The sequence below is a fragment of the Macrotis lagotis genome, chromosome X (assembly GCF_037893015.1).
Source record: "Macrotis lagotis isolate mMagLag1 chromosome X, bilby.v1.9.chrom.fasta, whole genome shotgun sequence".
Taxonomy (NCBI): domain Eukaryota; kingdom Metazoa; phylum Chordata; class Mammalia; order Peramelemorphia; family Peramelidae; genus Macrotis; species Macrotis lagotis.
This window is the reverse complement of record NC_133666.1, coordinates 701445385-701468964: the sequence shown is the minus strand read 5'-3', so window position 1 is coordinate 701468964 and position 23580 is coordinate 701445385. Positions and strand designations below refer to the sequence as shown.

Below are 23580 nucleotides of genomic sequence, written 5' to 3'. Positions count from 1 at the left end.
AGAGAACTGAGCCAAATTTATTTTTAAAAAAGTCATTCCCCAACTGATAAATGGTCAAAGGATTTGGAAAGGCAATTCTTAGATGAAGAAATTAAAACTATCTATAGGCATATGAAAATTGCTCTAAATCATAAGGAAATGCAATTCAAAACAATTCTGAGGTACCACCTCACAACTCTCTGATTGACCAATATGACTGAAAAGGAAAATGATCAATGTTGGAGGGGATGTAGGAAAACTAGGTCTCTAATGCATTGTTGGAGGAGTTGTGTACTGATCCAACCTTTCTTGGGAGCAGAAATCATGGAATCATTCCCAAAGGGGCAATAAAACTGGGTATATTCTTTGATCCAGCAATACCACTACTGGGTCTGTAAACCCAACGTGGGCAAAAATCCACATGCACAAAAAATTCAAAGCAGTTCTTTTTTGTGATGGCAAAGATTCAGAAATTGAGATGTCCATCAGTTGAGGAATGGCTGAATAAAAATTTATGTGAATGAGATGGAACATTATACTTCTCTAAGAAATTATGAGGAATGGGATTTCAAAAAAGTCTGGAAAGACCTGCATGAATTTATTTTCAGTGAAATGAGCAGAACCAGAACATTATGGAAACTAACAAACACTGGAAGACGATCAACTATAATGGACATGTTCACCAGTACAGTAATCAAAGACAATTCTAAAGGACTTGTCATGGAAATGTCATCCATATCTAGAGAAGAAACCGTGGAGTTTAAAAGTAGACCAAAGCTAGCTATCTTCGATTTTTAAAAGTTGTCTGATGTGTTATGTTCTCTTTTTCTCTCTAATGCTTTTTCTCTTCTACTTGTATTTGATTCTTCTTTGACAACATGATTAATATGGATCCATGTTTAGCATGGTTACACATGTAGAGCCTATATTAGATTGCTTTCTCTCAGGGAGAGGGAGCAAAAAAGAAAGGGAAGGAGAAAAACATAAAACTCAAAACTTTTGCACAGACAAAACCATTGTAGCCAAGATCAAAAGAAATGTGGTAAATTGGGAAACAATTTTTACAACCAGTATTTCTGACAAAGGACTCCTTTCTAAAATATACAGAGAACTGAGTCAAATTTTCAAAAAAACCATGCCATTCCTCTTTGACAAAAGGTCAAAGAATATGCAAAGGCAATTTGATGAAATCAAAGAGATCCATAGTCATATGAAAAATTGCTCTAAATATTACTTATTAGAGAAATGCAAATTAAAGCATCTCTGAGATACCACCTCACACCTATCAGACTGGTCATTATGACCGGAAAGGACAGTGATCAATGTTGGAAGAGTGGGAATGTGGGAAATCTGGGACACTAACACATTGTTGGTGGAGCTGTGAACTCATCCAACCTTTCTAGAGAGCAATTTGTGGAGTTTTTGTGGTAACTTGTACATTTGTGCAATATGTGAGCTAAGGCCTAAACCTTCCTCATTTCTTAGAGTCAGAGATAGGTGAGTTCTTGAATCAAAGGAATCACAGTTATCTCCCCACCCCAGTAGCCCAGACTGAGCAGGCCTGGAAAAAGCAGCTGAGTGGTAAAGGACCATGAGAATTCTGAAAGCTCTAGAGGATGGAGGACAGTGGGGGAGGCAGGGATTTTCTGTGTATCCTTGGGAGTCAAGACAGGTGGCAGTCAGCCTGGGAAGTCAGGCTTGTGAAGTTGGGGCTGTTCTATACGGTCTAGCAAATCCCCAGGGAACAGAATGTGGCTTTTACCATTCCCTTACTGTGCCCTTTCGGGGGGGGGGGGGGTTGTGCTTTTCTAACTTTTTATACATCTTTTTCCCATCCTAAGCCATGCCTCTTTAGGTGGAGATTTCTGGAGATCTTCTCCTGCCACAGTCCTACAGTTACAAATATGCAGACTTCTGTATGAATTGAGAATTCTGGGTTCTACAGGAATGTTCATTTCTCTTGTAATAAACCTGGTTTTCATGTAAGTTTTGTGAAGCTGTGATTGTGTGTTGACACAACTGATTTCCATGGCTTTCTTTAAATTCCAACTAAAATTTTACCTTCCACAGGAAGATCCTTCCCCTTATTTTCCATTTGTTCATTTGTTTCTATTTTTGTATGTTTTTCTCCCCCCATTAGAATGTAAGCTCCTTCATGGTTCTTTATCTCCAGCACCTACCACTGAGAAAGCTGATGTAATGAGTGAGGACCCATACTCAAATTCTAATCAGTATCAATCAATCTGATATGATTCTAAGCTCTGTTTCTTGGGTCCCAGAGGTATGAACTACAGATGCTAAGATCACTTGCCCAATCTTAGGAAACTAACTAGAGGCCTTTCACCTTTGTTTTTCCTTTTTTTTGGTGACCAAGTTGCACGTATCAAAGGTAAGCCAACTGCATGGAAGGTTCCAATTTGTTTTAAGTCAGTGACCATCTTATGACCATCTAGGTAGGATGCATAGCCTGTACCATCTCTCGCTGCCTAATCTATGAAGTGGCCTGTCCAGCTTATGGCTACTTTATGACCGTTTAGCCAGTGGAGATGCCCCGCTCCACTGGGATTTGGGTTCTCTGCCATGGTTCTTTTGCGTATTTGGGCGTCAAACCCAATACAAATTCTCAGGAGGAAGAGTGAGGCCCACTTGGTTAGAAGGCACCCTTTAATAAAGTGGCCTGGGTCCGAGCTCTGCCTCGTCCCTTGTGGCAGGTGGGGCTGTTTTGGGCCCCACACCGGCGAGCCTGGACCGTTTTAGCGGATCAGGCGATTCTAGGCAAGTGGCCCGCCTTCCTCTGCCTCAGTTTCCTCTTCTCTAAAATGGAGATAAGCGGCTGCGAAGGGATGCGCTGACTGTCCGGCTGGGTGCCCGCCTGTCCGTACAGTTTGGGTTTTCCAACTGTTTTAAGCCAATGAGGGCTGTTGGAGGTCTGAGGGTACCGGTGCCGCCTGGGGTCCCTGAGGTGCCGCCCTTGCCCGGCCTGCGCCCCCGGGCCCACCATGGGTTTCCTTGGCAAAGAGCCGAGGTCGCCGGCCACCTCCGTGGTCGGGGCTCGGGTGAAACCGGTGTTATTACAAGAGAAACGAGGGCGGGACGCGGGGCGGGGGCTGGGCCGCGCGGGGCCAGAGCTGCCGGCCTGGGGCAGTCGGTTCAGCCGGCAGGAGCCCTGGCACGGCTGGCATGGCTGGCACGGCTGGCCCCGTCCGTCCTGCCTCCCACGAGGGAGCCGGCTCGGGGCTTCAGGCCTGCGGACCCCTCCTGCGGCTCGAGGCAGGCCGGGTGAGGCCGCCGCCCCCCGCCTCAGCTCCGGGCCCGGGGCTCCCCCTCCATGCGGGCGGGCGCTCTCCGGGCCCCCCCCCCCCGAGCCCGCGGAGAGCATGCGCAGACCGAGCCTGCCGCCCCCCACCTGCAGGGGGCGCTGCCCGCAGCACGCCGCACAGGAGCGGAGCGGAACTTCCTGGGTCACAGGTCCTACCCCGGGGGAGGGGCGACCCGCCTGCGCTCCCCCGGGACCAAGAGGGGTCAGGAGGCCCGGGAGGCGGGAACAAGCCATCCTCGGCACATGCGATTGGCTGCTCGTCAGCCTCCAGACTCCGCCCAGGGCTTTCAGCGCCAATCCGGGGACGACGCCGAGGCCCCGCCCCACGGGCGTCCTGGGTCACCGGGACCGGTCCGGCCAAGCCTTCTGGGAAGTGTAGTACCCGGGCCGTGAGCGGAGAGTGCGCGCGCAGCCTCAGCGGGGCGGCAAGCCCCGCCCCCGGGGGCGTGGCTCAGTGCGGCGGGGGGCGGGGCGAACCGTGGGGGCCGGACCCCGGGCTTGGGGGGCCCCTGAGTTCAGATCCGGCCTCATCCGGGCGAGGCCGCGGCCCCCAGCCCGTCCTACCTCGGGGCCCGGGGCGCCGCCCCCGGGAGACGCTCAGTCTAGGGGGGCCCCAACATTGCACCCCGCGACACGACGCGGGGGGCCCGGCGCCATTTTCTCGGACCCGGAGCCGAGGCGAGGGCAGGAGCCCCGCTTCGGGGAGGAGCCCCCCGCTTCGGGGAGGAGCCCCGCTTCGGGCGGGAGCCCCCGGAGACCCCCGCTTCGGGCGGGAGCCCCGCTTCGGGCAGGAGCCCCCCGCTTCGGGGAGGAGCCCCGCTTCGGGCAGGAGCCCCGCTTCGGGCGGGAGCGCCCCGCTTCGGCCGCCGCCTGGCGCGAGACTGGGGGGAGCAGGCGCCCCCCGGGGTTCGTCCGTGGAGACCCCCGGGTCACGCGCGAGGGGAGCGTGGCCTGGCCCGCTCAGCGCTTGTTTTAGTCTACCCGGGTCTCCGAATGCAAAATCGGGGCAGGAAAGGCGTTTTCTAGGAGAAATTCAGAAATGCATTCCACTGGGGGGCGGCAGGAGGACCTGGGTTCCAACCCGGCCCCAGACTCCACCATGCCCTGGCCGTGTGGCCTTGGGGAAGTCACCGAGCCCCATTGCCTTGCAAAAACTAAAAAATAAAAAAAATGCATTCCACTACATCAGTGTCATGTGACTAGCAAAAAACTTTATTTTGAGTGTCTATTTTAAATGATTTGTTTTTGTTAGCAGTACGTCCGTAATTCCTTGGGTTCTGATTTTGGGGGCCCGTTGTGTAAAAGCGCTGGTTGTAGCTGGGCGTATTCTCCGGCAGACGGCTGTGGTCTGCCGGGTCCAGATTAACCCGCTACTTTGCCAAGTCTCATCGCGGTGAGACCTTGTTACACTGTACATTCTGGAGGTGGGCGACATCAACATGCGGAGGACAAGGGAGCCGTTTGGAAAAAGTAGGTAAATGAGTCTTTTGTGAAGTCCACTCTGAGAATAGCAGCAGTTACCCAACGGAGGTACAGCGCATTCGGAGCTAGAGCAGAACACAATGCAACACAGAAAGGATTCATGTGTCGTCTGAATATTGGTTATGGAAATAGGAAACTGACCTGGAATACTGTTTAAAAATAATGTCTTTGAACCAACGTAGCATTCGCCAAATAGCCCCTGGTTTTGATGATTTTTTTTTCTACTTGAGGGGTTTAAATGTAATAGCAGCCAGTTTTTATTTTTAATACTATATCTTGGGGCAGCTAGGTGGCACAGTGGATAAAACTCTGGCTCTGGAGTCAGGAGGACATGAGTTCAAATCCAGCCTCAGATACTTAATATTTAGCGGTGTGATCTTGGGCAAGTCATCTATCCTTTGCAAAAAAAACAATTGACTATATCTTGCTCTAAATTGTAAGCAGTGTAATTTGCTGTGTGAAATGGAATATTTTGGGACTATAATTTGTTTTATTCTGATTTTTAAATTTATTTATAATTTTTTGATTAAGTCAGTATAGTAACTCCACCATTTGAGGGAATGCCAAGAGTTGCTCAGAAATTGTCTTCTGAAATTCACCATTGGTAGATGTAATTTTGGTAAGACTGAGAAGACAGCCTTCTGACTGTAATGGCAGGAGTCTTTAAACTCATTTCTCATTGTGCCATTTCTCTTCTCATCTTGTTGATTCTAAGCCCGGCTTTGATACCCTCTGAATGCAGAACATTCATGCATGACTAACTGTTCCAAACAGTTCTTTCTATCTTACACTTGATGTCTCCAGTCATCCTGATCTTTAGCTTTATCTTGCCACTGGGCCCAGATGAATCCTGAGGAGAAAGTGAGACCTAGCCCTCCCTCACTTAAACCCAGTTCACTTGCATGTCATGGCATCACCTCCCTAATATCATGGCACCCTTCAAGATCAAAGGACAAACAACACCACCAAGATTTAAGATGGTTGGCTCTGGCCTCATTCTCTCAGGGCCAGGTTGCTGCATTTCCTCTTCAGGGGTTGTGAGATCTGATACTGGTTGAACATATGCTGGATGAATACTGGATGTCCTTCTTCTATTAGGAGGCCAGTGACTAGCACGCCCATTTCTATTTAATCACTTAACATCCCTCAAATTTAGCAAAGGGATATTTACTTTAAAGATCAAAGACAAACATATAAACATTTTCCCTAACTCCATGGGAACATAACTGCCCTTACCTCTTAACACCTCAGTCTCTAGTTGGTGGAGTCATTGGGCTCAAAATAGCTCAATTCCTCTACAGCACTGATCCCTCGGAGGTCATGTCCATGTGTGGTCTGAATGCCAGAAGGGCCCATTTCAGTTACCACCAAACTAGGTGGGACCTGAAAGTCCCTCAGAAGTTGCTTTTGTTCCTCGGGTCATCAGTACCGTGCTGGCTAGGAAGCCCAGCCTCAAGAATGATGGGACACTGAGGGAGGTGCTTGAATGACTCCAGCTAATCAAAGAGCCTTCTTTCTCTCCAGCATGGCGTTAGTGCAGCACTGATCATGCTCCGTGTCTGTTCAAGGCACTTCCCTTATACGCCATCACACATCTCTTAGAGGAGATAATATGTTCTTGGGAGGGATGCTATGGGTGGTGTTCTAGGCCCGTTCAAGACCCCCACTGTCCTTATATACAAGAGACTGATATTTCTGAGGAGTTTCTATTCTATTGTTCTTCCCCCTCCACACCTTGGCAGGTTTAAAGGGAAACCTATCCCTAAGAGTCAAGAGTGGAGAGAATCTTTGATTAAAGAGAAAGTCACCGACCTGAGGAAAGAGCTTGCAACAAGTGGTGCTGCCACCTACCAAGGTGGGGCCCAGCCATGGAGGAGGAACTAGGTCTCCTATTCACCGACTTTAGCTTTCCACCCTATGTAATGAGAAGAATACCAGTCAGTCAACAGGCATTTATTAAGCACCTTCTATTTGCAGGCGCTGGGCTAAATACTAGGGGTACAGAGAACAGGAAAAGACAGTCCCTGCTCTCAAGGAGCTCACAGGTTAATGGGGAGATTACATGCATACAACTATGTACATAGGGATTATAGATGGGATAAACTGGATATAAGCAACAGAAGGAAGGCACTGAGATTAAGGAAGTCTGGTAAAGGCTTCTTGAAGAAAGTAAGACTTTAGCTGGACCTTAAAGGAAGTCAGGGGACCCAGGAGGCAGAGATGGGGAGGGAAAATGTTCAGGGCGTGGAGAGCAGTCACAGAAAATGCCTGGAGACAAAGGAGTGTCTGCCACAAGTGAAAATGGTCATTAGATTGCAAGTGTAGGGGAGTGGAGAGTAGGATTGAAAAAGACTGGAAGGTTGGAAGGAACTAGGTCATAAAGAGCTTTGAACACCAGACAGAATTTTATATTTGAACTTGCAGGTCACAGGGAATCATTGATCTACTGAATTGTGGTAATAGAGTTGATAGAGTCAGAGCTACCCTTTAGGGAGATCATTCTGACTCCTCTCAGTGGAGGGTGGCCTAGAGTAGGGACAGACTTGAAGCACATAGACCTAAGTTGGCTATTGTCATAGTCTAGGTACAAAGTGTTGAGGGCTTGGACCAAAGTGGTGGCAGTGTCAGAGAAAAAAAGGGAGGAGATGTTACAAATATAGAATCAACAGGATTGAATATGGGGGATGAGAGAGAAGTCAAGCATCACCCTTAGACCATGAGCCTGGAAGACTGAGGGTTGGTGGTGCCATCTTTAGGTCGAGGAAATTTGGGACAATGCAAGGGCTTGAGAAAAAAGAGAATGAGTTTAATTTTGGACATGTTTTGTTTAAGACATCTACCAGATACACAATTTGAGATACCCAGATTGTAGACAGAGATGTGAGACACTTCGGGAGAGAGGTTAGATCTACAAAAGTGGATCTGAGAATCATCAGCAGAGATAAAATTCAATCTATATTAGCTAATAATTAGCTAGAACATCAAACTAAATAAGATAGAAACAGAGGCCCCAGACCAAAGCACTGGGGGACACCGCTTGTTAGTAGATAAAAGATGGCTAAGGATGCAGTAAAGATAGGTATGAGGAAAATCGGAATGAAGAGTGACAAAAGTCTAGGAAAAAAAGAGTATCAAGGAGAAGAGAGTGGTCAACTGTATCCAAGGCTGCAGAGAGAGCACGAAAAATGAGCATTCAGAAAAGGCCACTGGAGATCACTGGTAACTTTGGAAAGAGCAGCTTTGGTTGAGTGATGAGCTAAAAGGTAGGCTGCAGAAGTTAAGATTACATATACTTTGGTGTCCAGGAAAGATAGACTAAACCAAAGCTTTTCAAGATTAAAGTGGAGGCTGTATATGTTAGAGATTGGCTTGCATCCTAAAGTAAAACCATAATGAAAAGAATATATCAATCAACTTATGAAATCCATACTTTTGGCATAGCAAAATGGATGACAATAGTTAGTCCAAAAAGAAACCCATACAGTGTTTCAGACTGGGATTACTAACACCAGAAGCTAAAATAAAATTGATACTACGTCAAAAAGGAGGAAGAGAATCAAGAAATTCTCAGAACACACCACAAACACTTAAAATATTTACAAAAATACTGTTGGAACAAATGTATCACTTTACAAAGCAACAGTAAAGGCTGACAATAGGTTTTGTCATTAAAAAAAACTTGAATTTATCAGATGAAATCAAAATGATTTCCCTCCAGATAAGTTTTTAAAAACTATGGTGCAAGAAATGAATGAAAAGGAGCTGCATGGGCTATGACCTTGAGAATTCAATCAATGTTTTTAAATGTAATTCAAATTTTCAATTAGCAAGCATTTATTTTATCCCCCTTCCACCTTCCCACTGTGAAGATTTTTAAAAATGAAAACCTTCATGACAAGTATTCATAATGATTTATTAGAAAAACTTACAGAAAAGATGTTTTTCCCCAGTTGCCTGTTTCACTTCTAATTTTAACTGCACTGCTTTTATTCTGGGAGAAACTTTTTAATTTTATATAGTCAAAATTGTCCATTTTATCTGCTATCATCCCATCCCTTATTTGGTCAAGAATTCTTCCCCTATCCATGGACCTATGTTTAATTTCTTTATTTCTCTGTTTATGTTACTTTTTTCTGTCTAAGTCATTTATCCATGTGGCACTTGTTCTGTGAGCTATGGTCTACACTTCATTTCTTTCAGACTGCCTTCCAGGTTCACCAGCAGTTTTTGTCACATTGTGAATCTTTACCCCAGCAGCTGATGTGTATGCTTGGATACCAGGCTACCGTTTACTTCTGTACGTCCTATCCCTAACGTGTTCATTCCTTTTCTAAACCGATTCAAGGATAACTGATACAAAGTCCCCTTCTTTTCCATTTTGTCATTGCTTCCCTTGAAATTCTTAACTTTTTATTCCTTTGGATGAATTTCATTATTACTTTTTCTAGCATTATGAAATTAATTCTTTGGCTGGTATATCACTGAATAAATTAAGTAGCATTGTCCTTTTTACCTTGTCAGACCAAAGAAAAAATTAATTTTTCCAATGAGATCCATCTTTATTTTTATAAACAGTATTTTGTAGCTGTATGTTATACATAGTTTCTAGGTATGTGTAGGTAGATAGATTAAAAATATTTTGTAGTTATCTTTTTTTCTTTTTTTTTAGGTTTTTGCAAGGCAAATGGGGTTAAGTGGCTTGCCCAAGGCCACACAGCTAGGTAATTTTTAAGTATCTGAGACCGGATTTGAACCCAGATACTCCTGACTCCAGGGCTGGTGCTTTATCCACTACACCACCTAGCTGCCCCATATTTTGTACTTATCTTGAATGGAATTTCTCTATTTCTTGTTGCTGGGTTTTGTCGGTAGATTTAAGAATGCTAATGATTTATGTGGACTTATTCTATATACTGCAACCATGCTGAATTTAATAATTTCAATTAACTTTTATTTCACTCCTTACAATTCATTAGATAGACCATCATATGTGCTGAAAGTGGTAGTTGTTTCTTCTTTGCCTATGCACATCTTTCAATTTCTTTTTTCTTGTCATGTTTAGCATTTCTAGCATTATATCAAACAAAAGTGATGACAGCAGACCCTTTTCCCCTTTTCCTTTCAAATTTATTTTATTTTTAATTTATGGAATAAAACAAGCATTTCCATAGCATGGAAAGATAATGAATATTTTTGCCTTGTTTCTGATCTTATTGAAAATGCCTTTTAACTTTAAATATGTGTGCTCTTGATTTTAGATAAGTGAGACCATATTAAGGAAAAGTTCATTTTTTTCATGCTTTCTAACATTTTGATTTTGTCTTTAAATCTATTGATGTCAGATTTTACTATTTTTTTCTTACTTAAGGCAGTGGAGTCAAGTGACTTGCCCAAGGTCACACAGCTAGACAAATTTTTTTTAAGTGTCTGAGGTCACATTTGAATCCAGGTCCTATTTTTTGATGTCAGATTTTAAAGAAACTGATGTCAAATCCTGCTAGCATATAATATATGTTCTTTGTAATATGTTGTGGAATACTATTTGTAGATTTTCTTTAACATTTTTATGTCACTTTTCATTAGCAATATAGGCCTGTCGTCTTCTTTGTTCCCCTTTCTCCCTGGCTTATTTGTCAAGACCATATTTGTATTATTGAAAGAATTTGAAAGGGTCCCTTCTTTTTCTATTTTTTGAATTCTTTATGCAACATTGGAGTTAATTGCTTTCTGAATGTCTGAGAGAATTCATTTGTAAATCCTGGTTCTATAACTTTTTTCCTTGGGGCACTCTTGTATGATCTATTCATTTTCTTTTCATGGTATTTAATTACTTAAAAATATATCTGTGATTTTCTATTTTTAACATATTTATCCATTTCAACTAAGTTATCAGTTTTGCTGACAGATACTGGGTAAAACCAGGATTTTTTTTGGGGGGGGGCAAGGCAATGAGGTTAAGAGAGACTTGCCCAAGGTCACACAGCTAGGTAGTTATTAAGTGTCTGAGGTCACATTTGAACTCAGGTTCTACTGATTCCAGGGCCACTAAGCTACCCTTAGTTTCCTTTATTTCTTTGACAGTGCTGTCAAAGTCCTATAATCTAACTGGCTGAGTCATATAGATTTGTTTTTTGGCACCAGAGTGGCATCAAAAGTTAATAAACATTTATTAAATGCTACTCGATGCCTGGAGCTGGAGATACAAAGAAAGAAAAACTGGTCCTGCCCTCAAGAAGCTCTGACTCTAAAAGGGAAGGAATATCCAAACTACTGGCTACAAGCAAGGGATTTACGAGATAACTCAGCAGAGAGGGAAGGCACTAGCATTAAGGAAGATGCAAAGTTTATTGTCAAAGCTCAGCTGATGGTAACCATGTGAATTCAACCAACTCTACACTGATGCGGAAGCATCAAGTAAATAATAGCCATATGACTCTGCCCAAGTCATCTGGACCCCCACCTCAGTCTCTTCCTCTATAAAACAGGGATGTTCACAGCCCCTGCCTCCCAGGACTGAGCTAACACGGACGGTACTTTGTATACCTTGAAATGTTATGTAAATGCTACTTAATATTTGTGCAGTTATTTTATGATGACAAACAGTTTCTGATTCTGATTCAAGATGAAGTTCCTCCCCCTAGAAATTGTGGAAATTAGAGAGCCTGGATCATATAATAAAATGGTAGAGATTATGCAACATATTATTACAGTTTAACAATAATTTAGATAATAGACAACTAATAATAGCTAACATTTATTTAATGCTTACTGTGGGCCAGACACTGTGCTCAGCACTCTACAACGACGTCACTTGATCTTCACAATGACCCTGGGAGGGAGGTGCTATAATTATCCTCATTTTACAGATGGGGAAACCGAGGCAAAGAGGTGAAGTGACTTGCCCAGGGTCACATAGTCAGTATATGTCTGTCTGGATTTCAACTGAAGTCTTCCTTACTACAGGCCAAGTGCTCTGGTCAATCCCTTTTGGCACAAACTCAAATCTTCAAATTTCATTTGAGAATTTCATAAATGAAACTTGAATGGAAGCATAACTTCAGACTTACCTGGAACCCTCAACCATCTGAACATAACTGATATTCATAAACAGTTTAAAACAATGTTTTTTAATAGCTTGTCAGCATGGTGATTATTTTTGGCACTAACAAAGCTTGTGCTCTGATGTGACGAGCCTAACTCTTACTTTATCTGTTGAGTTAGGCCCCATAAAGTGTCTATTCCCCTCCTTCTGGGCTCTACAAGTCCCAGAAAGACTAGAGTGTATCTTTTCCAGTGATGGGGCTCATCATCTACAATAGATACTATTCTCACCATGACTGTCAGTTGACTATCTGTTAATCAGCCATAGATTTTAGAAATACATTCTAAATCGGTACAAAACATTCTTTCAGGAGGCAGCCGAGTGGTGCCATGAATAGAACACCAACCCTGGAGTCAGGAGGTCCCAAGTTCAAATCTGACCTCAGACATGCAATAATTACCTAGATATGTGACCTTGGGAAAGTCACATAACCCCATTGTCTAGCCTGAAAAAAACCAACATTTTTTCCAAAGTCTGTGATATATTCTCCCACAATTATATATTGAGTCCAGTGGAAAGACCAAAGCAACGTCTCATGGTTCCTGAAAATCTTCTTGCAAGAATCCTCACCATGGTTTCCATTAATATGGTGGAATGTGTGTCTGAAGCGCTCTCGGGAGAGCTTTATTTAGTCTGTCCTTGGCTCCTGGAGCGGATCCTGCAAGAATGGTGATGGGAAGATCGGAAGATCCTCCTCCAGTCAAGAGTGGAGGGCAGCCACAATTCAAATGACTTAGAGGTTTACCTGAAAAACTCTTTTAGCTTGCTCAAATGTGTCAGGTTTGAACGGGCTTGATGGTTTGTAGACAGTCCAAAGAAAATGACTAAGTTTCCCCAATCAGTCTGAACACTTCCTGTCCATCTCAAACTTATTCTCAAGTCTTTAATTAATTGAATCAAGGTATCTAGGTCTTGTTCAAACCTCTGATTTGATTCAGTAACAACGTGTTCTCTCATCTGCTCTTACCTATATTACTGATGAAGTGTTATATCATCTCCTCTCCTCCCCCATTTCATCCCCATGTGAATTAAGGTTTCTATTACCTATTTATATTTGGCCCCTTACTGGTTCAAAAGTGAAGCAAAAGCAGCCTTGCATTCTCTCATCAATTATCATTGTTCTATCTATAGTTCATTTAAAATTTCAAGTGATTTGATGAACTCTATTCAACATCAAACAACTTTTCATTGAGAGTTTTCCTTGGTGTCTTCTCAGGATTCAGTCATGTGGATTGTGCCCGTTTTCATCTCACCTGGGCTTACTTTCACTTAGAATCACAACACATGGGATGTAATAATGATGTGGGTAGTTTTATGTGGACTCTGAGGTTCTGAACCCCTGCAAGGTCCTGAAGCTGTTTTTCTTGACAGAGTCTAATTTGTCCTGGTTTCCAATACTGTCACTACTTTCAAACTCTGCTGCTCAAGAACTACAAATCTTCCAACCTTTCAAAAAACTCAAATATTCCCTCTGGGAGGGAGGAAAGGAAGAGTTGGAGACTCTTTCCCAAGACTTTTCCCTCAAGCAGTTGGTTGTAACTAATCTACCCCTAGTCCATCAGTCTGGTCTGCTTTTGGAATTCTGAATGAGTAACTGGTTTGTTGTTTTATCCAAGCTCCACAGTGCATGACAAGGTCCACAAACACAAGACATTTCCTGTATGATTCTCTTTTCATCCAATTTTGTAAACAGCTTACATTTTTGATTGATTCTATAACTCAGAGACATAGTCTTATCTTATGAAGTTACTGGTGTAGTACATCTTGTTACGTCAATTGAGTTGGGAGGTGTGGCTCATCCATCTGGTACGTGCACACCCAATGACAGTAACCCCTTGACATCCTCTTTCCACCTCACTGCAATCCCGGATGAAGGGGTGATCCTTCTTGCCAAAGTCAACCTCTCTTAGTTCTCCAACTTGACTACTCCTTTTTTAGCCTCTTTTGCTGGTCTCTCTTCTACATCACTTGCACTAACTGTGGATATAACCCAAATTTCTGTCCTTGTCCTTCATTCGAAGTCCCTTTTTAGCAAGGAGAGTCACCAATCCTTCCAACATTTCCATTCTGCTTCCAAATTGCTCTATTTGTTTAGTGATATCTTTCTTAGGCCAAGGGAACTGCTCTTCGACCTGTCCTCTGTAGTGAAACATTTTGAAAGTTGGAGAAAGCTATGATGTCTCTCTCTCTGTGGTTAAATATTCCCAGTTAATGGGCTCATAAAGACTTAGAAGGGATCTCAAAGCATCAAGGTCTTCACTTCTGCAGATAAGGCATTTGAGATCCATGGAGCCCAAATGACATTGGGTATTAAATTGTAGGGCTAGGGCACTGATCTGGGTTCCTGTGCCATTAGTGCTCTTTCAACTGCACCATATAAAATATTGAATTTTGCCTGATAACCTTGTGCACAAGATAGTGAAAAACCACTCCAAGGTGAAGTTATAGTTGGTCATCTTGTTAGTTGAACTTCCTTCAATTGCTTATATCATGCCACAGTCTCAAAGACCTCCCCCATCCTCCTCCAGCGGATGTTTTCTAACTTGTCTCTGATGATGCTAAAATGAGATTCCTGGAACTGCCAAGTTAATGTAAATGGTAAAGTAAAGTAAATGGTAAGTCAACATAAATGGTAAAGTAAAATGGTCACTGCTGTTTTCTGAATATCATACCACTCTTGATAAAGCCCAGTAGAGTTAAGAAGGCAGAGTGAGAAGAAGCAAGTAAGCCTCACTTGCCTCTATTCTTTCTCCACAATAATCTAAAAATACACCCATATGAATTCTGATCCAAACATCAAGAAAAAGTTAGTCATTTTTTCTAACCACAGCTTAGGGAGACAAGAGATGTCTGAGGATGGTGGGGATGGAGTCTGGTTAGGAACACAAGAGGAAGTCCAGAAAGAAGTGTACCAGTGGCCATGGACCAAAAGAGATTCCAAAGGATCACTGACCTTGTGCTAAGTGCAAGAACAAGTGCCATAGGAAAGCTTGACCACTCTCCAGTTCCTGCTCACAGATTCACAGCAGTGGAGTGGTCAGATAAGTGAGCCTTGTCAGTACACTTAATAAGGAAGAAGTTGCAGAAACTATATGGCTTTGATCCCAAGAGCAGACCAATAGGGAATAAGTTCTACACTCATAGCCCAACAACTAAGCCAAGGATGGGAACAACCAGGGCAGGGGTACCAGAGCACAAGGGTGATAGGCTTCAGTCATTCTGAACCTGCAGAAGCAGTCTACAGAAATTCTCAACTAACCCAGTCCTGGGCCAGAAACTTATAGATCAGGACTGCAGAGAACTGACCTCTGCCTGGATCACACCACTCTGGGAGTATTGAAAGCTTACAGGTCCCCCAAAAGAGTAAGAGGTCAGAAGCTCAGGCTACCGGAGCTTCACCTGAAGGGACCAGAGCACTACACTAACAATGTAAAAAATCAAGAAAAAGGTTAGAAGAATGAACAAATTAAAAAAAAGGAATCCCCACCATAATGTGACACAGAAGCTCAAGGCACACAAAAAAAGAATATCTTAAAAATATCTACAAGTAAAACCTCAAAGAAAAATTTATTTTAACACAAATTCAACCAGAATTCTTAAAAGAATTAAAGTTTTTATGAGCTAAATATTTTAAAAATTAAATAAAAACCATTGAAAATAGGAAGATAATTAACATTTTAGAATAAAATGTACAAAACTTTACTGGAAAAAAAACACTTCAATATCATAATTGACCAAATGGAAACTGAGACACGAAAAAATAGTGTAAAGTCTGAAAAAAAATCTAAGAAAATATGGACTATGTTATAGGAAAAAGGTGGTGCAGTGGATAAAAGCACTGGGCCTGGAGTTAAGAAGACTTGAGTTCAAATTCTATCTCAGACTGATGTGTGACTCTAGGCAAATCACTTAAGTTCTACTTGATTCAATTTCTTCAACTGTGTGGTTGTTGTTTAGTAATTTCAGTTGTGATCAATTCTTCATGACCCTATTTAGGATTTTCTTGGCAAAGAGCCTGGAGCAGTATGCTACTTCCTTCTCTAGCTCATTTCTACAGATGAAGAAACTGAGGCAAACAGTTGTGACTTACACTGAGTCACATAGCTATTAAATGTCTGAGCTCAAATTTGAATTCATCCCAGGCCTGGTACTCTATCCACTAATACTGTTTTGTTTAAAAAAAAAAAGTAGGTGTGGATAGGTGGCGTAGTGGATAAAGCACTGGCCTTGGAGTCAGGAGTACCTGGGTTCAAATCTGGTCTCAGACACTTAATAATTACCTAGCTGTGTGGCCTTGGGCAAGCCACTTAACCCTGTTTGCCTTGCAAAAACCTAAAAAAAAAAAAGCAACTGAACTGAAAAACAGATTGAGAGGGAAGACTTTAAAAATCAGTGGCATAACCTGAAAGCCATGAACAATAACAACAAAAAAAGAGCCCAGATATATGTCAAGAAATCATAAGACTGCTCCAATAACTAAGAGCTCATATCAATCAATTAATAGAGAACCAATGGGCAAAGTAGAAATGGAAAAAATCCACCAGTCACCAAATGAATGAAACACCAAGATCAAAATACTGCACTGATAAGTCATAATCAGGATTATACAAAATTTAACAGTCACTACTTTGAAAGAAGACAATATTCCTTTACTTTGGAATAGGTATTTCAGAAGACAAAGGATCTAAGCTTCATCTGAGTTTCTAAGAATAAGCTACCCAGCAAAACTGAGTAATTTTATAGAAAGGGGAATGACATAAAGGGCTACCAAACATTCCTGATAAAAAGTCCAGAGCTATGGGATGGACAAGGAGTTTCTATAATAGAGTGAGGGGAGGAATGGTTTAACACATGAACTTCATTCTCATCTGAACTGATTAAAGGAGGAAATAACACACAATACATATAGTAGGGTATATAAATTCATCTTAACTAACAGAGAAGAAGGAAAGGAGTTAAAGGGAAGGGAAGAAAATAAGGGTGAAGGTAGATTAAGGGAAGAGTTAGAAATAGATTCTTGAGGAGAGAAAAAAGTAAAAAAAGACAAGGAAATCATAAGAGAATAGGATGGAGGGAAATAGTCAGCTGTCATAATGAATTGCTAATTCATCAATATGGTGAATTCACCCATACAATGGAAGAGAATAGAAGATGGATCAGAAACCAGAATCCAACAATATGCTGTTTACAAGACATCCCTGAAAAGGGGATGATTTCAGAAAAATTTGGGATGACTTGTATGAAATGACAAAAAGTGAAGTGAGTTATACAATAACAATGGGAATTCTTTTGAACATCAGCAGTTGCAATTTCAAAGGATTCATGATAAAACATGATCTCCACCTTCAAACAGAGAAGTGATAGCTTCAGAGCACCAATTTTCTTTTCTCTTTTAGCAATGGCTAATGCAAGAATTTGTTATGCATAACTACAATACATTTTTGTAAAGAGCTTTATTGTTCTTTCCTTTATAGTAGGTGGGAGGGAGGGGAAAAGAAAAGAATTTGGAACTGAAAATAAAATTTTAATTTAAAAAACCTAGGTGCTTCTTCAAGGAAATTCTTCCTTTCTTGTATCTGTCTATGATATTTTTAAAAGAAACAAGTGTAGAACTTTGTATTTATCACTATTAAATTGTGTCCTCATAATCTTTTGACTCCTGTTATCTGGTATGCTAGCTTCATACTTGTGATATGTATATTTTCTCTGCCATTAGACTGAGCTCCTTGAGAGCTGGGACTGCTTTTTTGCCTTTATTAGTCCCAGGACTCAGTACACTGCCTAGCATCAAGCAAACCTTTGTTAATTGCTTTTCCTCTCATTCTCTTACAGATATGCCAAACAGTGCCACCAGCTTTAGATTAAAATGGAACTGGGAAATATTTAACAAAATGTTAACACACAGTAGAACATGTGGTATTTGAAGTTAACATGAGGCCAAAGGGATCTTTATGGATGGGTTAGTATCCTCCTCCTTTCTACTTGAATTTGACCACAAACTCCAAGGAGTAGGAGTGACTTTGCCCCAAAGTTCTCATCACATCCTTCCTTTTATAATCAAATCCTAATCAGTATTTCTCTCCCCACCTCCCTACCAGTTTCCCCACCTATTGTCATTTTTCAGGTTTGTTTGACTCTTCACAATCTTATTTGAGCTTTTCTGGCAAAAGATACTGGTGTGTGGGGTGGCTAGGTAGTGTAGTGGATAAAGCACCGGCCTTGGAGTCAGGAGTACCTGGGTTCAAATCCGGGCTCAGACACTTAATAATTACCTAGCTGTGTGGCCTTGGGCAAGCTACTTAACCCCATTTGCCTTGCAAAATCCTAAGAAAAATAAAAATAAAAAGATACTGGTGTGGTTTACCATTTCCTTCTCCATCTATTATAAGATGAAATTATTATTAAGGTAAATTATTTGACAGAAAAAGTTCCAGCACAGGTCTGGATAATTTAAGTTCCCCACCAATTTTCTCTTTCTGTCCAGGGGATGTTGATTCATTGGTGCAATGACTTTGGTTTGTCCATCTTCTTCACCTGAATGCTCTCCACTAGGCTTCTCTCTTCCTGTTCCTGAAATTCCTCATACATACATTTTCTTTTTTTGGTGAGACAATTGGGATTTGAACTCAGGTCTTCCTGATTCCAGGGCTGATGCCCTATCTACTGCACCACCAAACTGGTCCCAGCTCCCCCAACTTTCTTAACATAGGCATAAAGCAAATCATTTTACCTGCTTCTTTCAAGTAAAGTATCCAATGCAAAGTTGCATTCTAGTCACAGTTTAATTTCATCAGTTTCCAGGGATAATTATGAGGTCAAACGTCTAAAGTTTAATAGGAATTCTAATTCATTTTGTTTGCCTCACTCCACCTAAACCTGTTCTTTATCCTGATCATGACCCAGTCATTTGCCTTTCCCTGATGGTCTAATTTTCCTACCTTCACTGTCTTGACCCTGGATTTCAATTCTAATGTCTTCAGTGAACCTTTTGCCCTCTTGTTTAATCAGTACTCATGACTTGCCAAGTAGAAATGAAATTCATGTGAGATTTCACTCTTATTCATGTCCTGCTGAACATGTCCTTCCTCTACAGGTACACTGATTGGGTCAGTCACTAACATTGAGAGCCTTGGAGAAACTGGGAAGGTGTGGAAGTGGGGGCTATGTGAGAAGGGTAAATGGGGAGACACAAGAGAAAGGTGAGAAGCTGTATTTCAGAAATTCAATTAATCTACTCAATTCAGTAGATATCTACTAAGCATTTCTTTTGAGCCAGACATTAGGCTAAATATTGGAAATATAAAGAGAATTCAAAGTCTTAAAGGCTTCTGTAAAGGAACTTAAAATTCAACACAACATTTTATACATAAGTAAATGAAAGTTCTAGAAGAAATGGAATTCAAGACAAGCTTCCTTTGGATCAAGGATTTTTAATATAGGGCCCACAATATATAGATTTCAATGGGTCCATGAATTTTGGTGAGGGAAAAGATACATCTTATTTCAATATTAGTTTCCTTGGTGATTTTATGAGTTTTATTTTAAGCATTTAAAAAAATAGTATTCTAAGAAGGGTTCCATAAGGTTCAATACTTTTAAACTGATCCATTTCACCAAAAACATTAAGAACCCCTTGCCTTCAGACAAATGAAAATACTGGAAAAAAGTAAATTCAAGGCATGGGTTGAGATTTGCAAAAAACATAGTCATGGAGAATTCAGATTGGGATTAGATTTCAAATGTCAAGCTGTAGAGTTGTTCGTATTTTATCTTTGAGGTAACAGAAAAACACTGAAGATTTTAAAGTAAGTGACTAATATGATCAGTTCTGTTCTTTAGAAAGTTAATTTTAATAGTTCTGGGAAGGATAAATTGTAGTGTGGAAGACAGAAATCAAACTAAAAGGCTGCTAGAACAGTCCAAGAAATACAATGAGGTCCTGTATTAGGCTAGCAGTGCTTCAAATGGAGAGAAGATATGGACAGAAGAGATGATGTAAACATAACAACTGATGAGATATGGAGTGAAGAAGAGAGACATTGAATAGGAGTCCAAGGAAGTGAACTTGGCTAAGTGAAAAGATGGTATTTAATGAACTGAGGGAAGTGACAAAGAATCAGCTGAATCAGATGATGATGTAGTAAAGATAATAGGGGATGGCTACTGGAGTAGGAAGGAGACTGGAATAAAGGCACAAAAGAGAAATGATCTTTTTCAAGTTGGGTTAACAACTCTTGATTGGAAAGATGAGAATTCTCAGAAATTTTTTAGACTGTGAACAGCTAGTTTATTGCTTCGATTTTCTCAAATTAAGTATTTAAGTAATATTTGTATTACAAATGAATGGTGGGAGTCAAAGAGGTTAGGAAGGGCAGAAGAGGATTGGCCACAGAGTGAAAGTAGGCATAACTTTTCTTCATTTAAAATTTCAAGTTTCTACTTTTCAATAAAGGACCAAAATTCTGACTAAAATTCTTCTATTTGTTATATTTAGCATGTTTCTCTCCAATAGGATTAACTGATTTTCAGTAAGTTCTGTGCCCTGAAGAAGGGTTTCCCACAGTCATTGTGTACTGCTTTTCTTTTAATAACCATGACAGAATACCTGTCATCTTATACTGGCAGATGGAGTCCCCAAAAGGCTGCTGGCTACCTCTTAACCAGAGGGTTACAGGGATAATATGGAAGGGCTGTAAGACTCCAATACCACTGCTCATGAGCCAGCACTGGGTTTCTTCCCTGACCATTAACAGATGATATAAATTAGCTATTTTTAATTGGCTTTTAGAAAGGGCTAATTATGAAAGTAGTAGAATAAGAAGACTTGGTATAAAACGCTCCACCAAGTTGAGGACATACTTTCCCACAAAGGCAGAGTTCAGGGAGGGGTGGGCTCAAGCTTAAAATGCACATGTAGCAAAACAGTAACTTACAGCTCCTGCTTGCTAGAAGTTCTCCCCTACCCTTTTATGGTGTCCGGCTGAAGTGTCTCCTTAGGCTCCTTGTCGAGCCCTGAAGATGTCATTCTTCAGTATGTCTAGGTAAGTCTTATGATGTAGATGTTGTTTTCTGTTATTTCAGGCTTCTGGTTAGGGTACTGGTGAAGTCACAAATCTTCCAACTTTTTGGAAGTTCATGAGGCCTTTTTCTGGTTAATGGGAAGGAAAAAAGGAAATAGAGGGTCTCTCCTCCCACTCTGAAGTCATTCTCAGGGTCTTGGTCAAAGCAGTTTCCCTCAATAAGATGTCCTAAACCTAAAAATCCAGATTCAGAATTGGCTTGCCATTTTATCAAGACCCACAGTCCATGACTGAATCCCAATAAACTTCCCATTTAACAAACATCATGTCATTTCATCCACTGAATTTTATTCCTTCCAAACTGATTTTTTTTTTGCAGCAATTGGGGTTAAGTGGTCACACAGCTAATAAGTGTCAAGTGACTGAGTTCACATTTGAACTCAGGTCCTCCAGACGCCAGGACTGGTGTTATATTCACCGTACCACCTAGCTGCCCCACTTCCAAACTGATTAAAAACTTTTGGCAGCTAGTTTAATGCCAGATTGATTCAACAGAGAAGTTTTCAATTAATCAAAGTATCAGGATTGGAGAATTATATTGATAATTTTTTAAGGAAGGTGAAATAGAGTAGGGTGACTGATTGATTCAACTGACACCACCCTGCCTCACAGCATAAATAATTGTTGAGTATGTTATTGACTTTGGAACTACACCTTTCCTCAATCATTATATCCATAAAGTTTCTCACCAGCATGAATTCTCTGATGTTGTGTAAGTTGTGCTCTCAGGCGGAAGGACTTCCCACATTCACTGCACTCATAAGGTTTCTCACCAGTATGAATCGTCTGATGTTTAGACAGGGCTATCCTCTGGCTGAAGGCCTTCCCACATTCATTACATTCATAAGGCTTTTCACCAGTATGAACTGTCTGATGTTGTGTAAGTGCTACCCGCCTGCTAAAGGCCTTCCCACATTCACTGCATTTATATGGTTTCTCTCCAGTATGAATTCTCTGATGTTGGGTAAGTCCTGCCTTTTGGCGGAATGTCTTTCCACATTCACTACATTCATAAGGTTTCTCACCAGTATGAATTGTCTGATGTTGAGTAAGCTCTGCTCTCAAGCGAAAGGCCTTTCCACATTCATTACAACCATAAGGCTTTTCACCAGTATGAATTGTCTGATGTTGAGTAAGTCCTATTCTCTGCCGGAAGGCTTTCCCACATCTATTACATTCATAGGGTTTCTCTCCAGTGTGAATTGTCTGATGTTGTGTTAGTCCCGTCTTCTGACGGAAGGCCTTCCCACATTCATTACATTCAAATGGTTTCTCTCCAGTATGAATATTCTTGTGTGCAGTAAGCAGTGCCCTCAAACGAAAGAATTTCCCACATTCATTACATTCATAAGGTTTCTCACCAGTATGAATATTCTTATGTGTGGTAAGTAATGCTCTCAGTCGGAAAGCTTTCCCACATTCATTACATTCATAAGGTTTCTCACCAGTGTGAATATTCTTATGAGCAGTAAGCAATGCACTCAGGCGGAAGGCTTTCCCACATTCACCACATTTATAAGGTTTCTCACCAGTATGAACTGTCTGATGTCGACTAAGTCCTATCTTCTGACTGAATGCTTTTCCACATTCGTTACATTCATAAGGCTTCTCACCTGTATGAATTGTCTGATGTCGAGTAAGTCCCATTCTTTGGCGGAAGGCCTTTCCACATTCATTACATTCATATGGTTTCTCTCCAGTATGAATCGTATAATGTCTATTGAGTTCCTTTTTCTGGCCAAAGGCCTTTCCACATTCATTACATTCATAAGGCTTATCTCCATTATGAAGCGGATAATGTGAAATAAATTGTTTTCTCTCAGTGAAGGCCTGTCCACATTCATTATATTCATAAGGTTTCCTATCAGCATGGCTTTTCTGATGATAAGTAAGTTCTGTCAGATATCTGAAAGTCTTCCCACATTCATTACATTTATAACATGCCTCACTACCATGAATTTTCTGATGTTGATAAAGCCCTATTCTCCGGCTGAAAGTTTTCTCACACTGATTACATTCATAAGGTTTCTCTCCAGTATGAGTCCTATAATGTTGTTTAAGATTTTGGCTTTGTATGAAGGCCTTCCCACATTCCTCACATTTAAAAGGTTTTTCACCAGTATGAATTGTTTGGTGTTGGCTGAGTTTTCCTCTCAGACGGAAAGCCTTTCCACATTGATTGCATTCATAAGGTTTCTCACCACTATGTATTCTCTGATGTTGAATAAGTCCTATCCTCTGAGTGAAGGCCTTTCCACATTCATTACATTCAAAAGGTTTCTCTCCAGTATGAATTCTATAATGTTGTTTAAGATTTTGGCTTTGAATGAAAGCTTTTCCACATTCATCACATTTAAAAGGTCTTTCACCAGTATGAATTTTCTGATGTTGCTTCAGCTGTGCTTTCAGGCGGAATGCCTTCCCACACACATTGCATTCGTAAGGTTTTTCACCAGTATGAATTGTCTGATGTTGAGAAAGTTCTGATCTGTACCTGAAGGCCTTTTCACATTCACTACATTTGTAAGATTTCTCTCCTATATGCATGGCTTGATATTGAGTAAGTTCTGATCTGTTCCTAAAGGCCTTCCAATATTCATTATAGTCACAAAGTTTCT

At 41.2% G+C, this 23580-nt stretch overlaps 1 protein-coding gene across 1 annotated transcript in view; it reads right to left on the bottom strand.

Annotated features, from left to right (window-relative positions):
- Positions 1 to 6709: 6709 nt before the first annotated feature.
- LOC141497215 (uncharacterized) overlaps positions 6710 to 23580 on the bottom strand; it is a 61013-nt gene continuing 44142 nt past the window's right edge. The window contains exon 6 of the mRNA XM_074199862.1: positions 6710 to 23499. Coding sequence (XP_074055963.1) covers positions 21623 to 23499 — 1877 coding nt within the window. The 3' untranslated portion in view covers positions 6710 to 21622. The remainder of the gene's footprint in view (positions 23500 to 23580) is intronic.